General features: G+C 35.5%; 1 protein-coding gene across 1 annotated transcript; it reads left to right on the top strand.

Annotated features, from left to right (window-relative positions):
- The first annotated feature begins 869 nt into the window (after positions 1-869).
- On the top strand, positions 870-4,058 carry LOC117319138. The gene is made up of 2 exons (XM_033873987.1): positions 870-1,018; positions 1,541-4,058. Exon 2 carries the CDS (start codon positions 1,548-1,550, stop codon positions 3,039-3,041), a length of 1,494 nt encoding a protein of 497 aa, XP_033729878.1. The 5' UTR covers positions 870-1,018; positions 1,541-1,547; the 3' UTR covers positions 3,042-4,058.
- The last annotated feature ends 200 nt before the right edge of the window (positions 4,059-4,258 follow it).

Genomic DNA, 4,258 nt, shown 5'->3' on the forward strand with positions numbered 1-4,258 from the left:
ACCAGCGACCGCAGAGAAAACAGACTCTCTTAACCAGTAACCAACAAACTCTGCTAACATCAAATCTTTTGTGTAATTAAGCATTGAACTTTTTGTATGGTATTGATGATGTAATTGAATACCAGAGCTTTGCAAGCAAACAACATAATGTGCGTTAGGATGATTTAGAGACACCTCGGCCCCGTACCGTACTCGGCCTAAGACACCTCGGTCCCAATACTTTCTCGGCCTGGACACCTCGGCCTCTATCTATAGTATATAATAGTGTGACTGGTTATACTGTAACATGTAGATTCTAATGAATGTTATTAGGTCACCTGTAGGTCACCTGAGACGAAGTCAGTCAGTCTCAGGTGACCTATTGCAATCGCCTTTTGTCCTCCGTCGGGCGTCGTAAACAATTTACATTTTCAACTTCTTAAAAACTGCTGAACTAAATTCAATGAAATTTTACAGGAAGCTTCCATGGCTGAGGGTGAACCAAAATTGTGAATTATATGGTCCCCACCCCCCAGGGGCCTGAGGGGCGGGGCCAAAAAGGGTCAAATTGACTAAAATTTCAAAAATCCTCTTCTCTACTCTCAGATATGGTAGAATCAAATACTTTTCATAGATGGAAGGGTCTTAAGGTGCTTTACCATGTGCTTTACCAAAATTGTGAATTTCATGACCCTGGGGTCTCACGTTTGCCCCTGGGGAGGGGGTAAACTTTACTATAGTTTATATAGGGAAATCACTTTTTTGACTATTATTTGTTGGATATCTATTGGAATTCATTCTAACTTGGTTCAAATTATCAGCATGGGATGACTATGGAAACGTATTTGGACCTTCTTTTGGTGTGATAAAACTTACTTAAATTGGCCACTTTCCAATTCAGCGCCACCTGGCGGATCATAATCCAAGATGGCGGCGTATGGTGTGTCCGTGTCACAGCACATGTTTTTAGTGTTTTATCAGCGCTACGCGTCAAATTAGACTTTTTCCAGAAAATCTTCGTGCTTAAATGCGTATATAGGTAAGTAAGTCTTTATTTTGGAATGATTTTATAAGGAAATAAGGCGATATAAGACCGATATACACTTGTTCAAATACCCCAGGTGAGAAACCCTGCAGAATGCTATGTAACTCATTTACACAGGTGTAGCATTAAAAATCGGTCATTGTATGATTCACGATTCATTTATTAGTTCTTGATTTGTATAGATCGAATAGAATCAGTCACTGCTTATGAAATGACGGCATCATAACGATGATAGCGAAATAAATAACGATATATTTATAAATACTATTTGCACCAGGTAACATTACAGGTAATTTTGAAAGGTGTTTTGAATGCCGCCATTTAGCCTATACTATTTTTAGAGCAGGTGAAAAGTCACGTGATCTATCTAGGATAGTGATCTTCCATTGATTCATTGTATTTTCTATTTCATGTCACCTGACATTCGTATTTAAATAAATATTATAAAAAGTACTGGTATAGGCCTAGTGGTTTAAAAACATATTATGAAAACAAACTTTGATTTATATTTTTCAGATACAAAATGCCTCATCACTGCTGTGTGCCACATTGTACAAATAATTCCAAGACAAAAGATGGTTACTCTTTTCATACATTCCCTAAAGACCCTTCAGTGGCAAAAAAGTGGGTGATTGCTATACGCAGAGATCAAGGTGCAGATTTTGATATCAACAAAGAGACAAGAGTATGCTCCGTTCACTTTAACGCAGACTCTTACCATCCTACCACTGCTATTCATGTTCGAAAACGTTTGCGAGGGACTGCTGTACCATCAGTATTTCAATGGACTGTACAGAAACCCGTCAGAAGGAAACTCAGCCTTCTCATGAAAAGTCCAAATTGTGGAAATGTAGAATCCAACAATACAAGTTTCCCAGAAAAACATGTTTTGGAAAGCTGTAATAATGATTGTGATGAGCCTTTGCTTGTAGACCAGCCTTTTAGTAGTGAGGATAGTTTAACAAATGTGGATTGGGCTGAATCTCCAGACAAGAGTAAATTAAAAGAAACCAACAGTGTTCTACTTCACATTAGGAACAAAGAGAAGTTTTCAATTCTACGGTTTTGTAATTCCGATTCTGATATCAGATATTACACAGGATTTTCATCATACCTAGCCTTACACTGTTTCTTCACATTCTTACAACCGGCTTGTAGCTTTTTGTACTATGTAGGGACAGACAACACATCTGAAGGGACACCTTACATATTTCTCAACAAACGTGGAAAGTCCAGATCCTTGTCGCCTATGGAAGAGTTATTTGTAACTCTTGTTCGTCTTCGGAAAGGTTTACCAGAAAAACATTTAGGTGACCTGTATAACCTTTCTGAGGGACATGTGTCAAAAATACTCAACACTTGGATTGCTTTTCTTGACAACAGACTGTCTTCGCTACCAATTTGGCCACAAAGAGATCATGTGAATAACACCATGCCAGCAATTTTCAAGACATATTTTTCCTCTACTCGAACCATAATTGACTGCACAGAAATATTCATAGAACACCCATCTGCCTCGGAGTGTCAGCGGGAGACATTTTCCTCGTACAAACATCACAACACTGCAAAGGGTCTCATTGCCATCGCACCAAGTGGCCAAATCACATTTATTTCTCCGCTCTACTCTGGGCGATGTTCAGACAAGAAAATAATTCGCCATTGTGGATTGTTGGACCTGATAGAGGAAGGAGATGGTGTCATGGTTGATCGCGGCTTTGACATTACAACAGATCTTGAAAACAGGGGTGCTCATCTTATAATGCCTGCCTTTTTAAGTGGAAAAGACCAATTCACTCCTGATCAGTTATCTCAATCCAGAGAAATAGCAACAGTGCGCGTCCATGTTGAGAGGGCTGTGAGGAAGATCAAAGAATTTGAAATTCTGAGACACACAGTTCCCATCACATTGTGTCCTATGCTTGAAAAGATATGGAATATTTGTGGACATTTGGCTAATTTCTCAGGGAGTGGAACATTGTTTAGACAACCCAAAGATGTCTCCACTTGTAAAGAATAAAGACACATTGATAATGCTCTCATGTTTAATGAAATGTCAGATTCTTTTCATATATGAACACTTTATAATATGATACATATAAAACATGTTTCCATGGTGATCAAAGTTTCAAAAATATTATGTTGAATTTTGTACAATTTTTGTGACAATAAAATGCATTTTCAAATACTGTCATAGTAGTAATACCATGAAAAAATTCCAAGCAAAAAAGTTTGTAAATAATACATTTCTACAAATGAAATATCAGAAATTGTCCAACCGATATTCATATCATCATATATATGCATCAAACATTTATCACTAGTCATACATTGTAATATTCCAGTTGTTGTCTAGATCTATAAAAATGTATTGAAGAAATTTTATATTATCACAAGTGATGATATAGGACAACTTGGATTTCACTGCATCCTTTCTTAAGTTAATCTTTTTTCACTGTTGAAAATATAAAAATAATCTGTCTAAATTATAAACTATATTGAACCATGTATATGAAATGTCAGCATAGCGCAGGAAATGAATATTGTTCACATATTTTTAAACTTACTCTTTACAAGAAGTAATGACTATAAATAAATAATTTAACTAAGAAACTGTGAAATTGAATGTGGACTAAAAATACAAAATTCAATAGTAACAACTTTCATTTTAATTTTTACATGTTACAAGTCATAATTAAAAAATATCACAATTCAATGTCTTAATGACTATGAAACTAATAACAGTATTTCAACAAAAATTCTGTACAGTACAATTGTGACAATGGACATAATTTGTATGACTTGTGCTTGTATTCAATTTTATGCTACCATACATGGTTTAAGATTGTACTAGTGTACACTGAAACCATCAATATATATGTACATTGTGCTTTTAACACGAGACATGCATATGTCCTACACTAACTATCATATTGAACATTACATGTATATGTGTCAGTCACGAGTGCAAAAAAGGAATATAATGTATGAAATATCCTATGTAAAAATTAGAATAAATTTTGTTTTCCCCAAGTCACTTTAGAATCATGTTTTCACTTACAATACAAACTGTTTTTGTACATGTTGTATGTAAAACCCATCTGCACAGACATGTGATAATTATGATAATCCACACATTGAAAGAATCTAGTCAACATGCGAAAATATATGGCTACACACCATTTTTCAATATACATAAAGTAAAGTTTGTATTTAAAATGTCAGTCTGGATGGGTA

This window comes from Pecten maximus, unplaced genomic scaffold (assembly GCF_902652985.1).
Source record: "Pecten maximus unplaced genomic scaffold, xPecMax1.1, whole genome shotgun sequence".
Lineage (NCBI taxonomy): Eukaryota > Metazoa > Mollusca > Bivalvia > Pectinida > Pectinidae > Pecten > Pecten maximus.

What these genes read in the sequence shown, in the direction of transcription:
- LOC117319138 (XM_033873987.1), top strand. Translation starts at nt 1,548, where the DNA reads ATGCCTCATCACTGCTGTGTGCCACATTGTACAAATAATTCCAAGACA.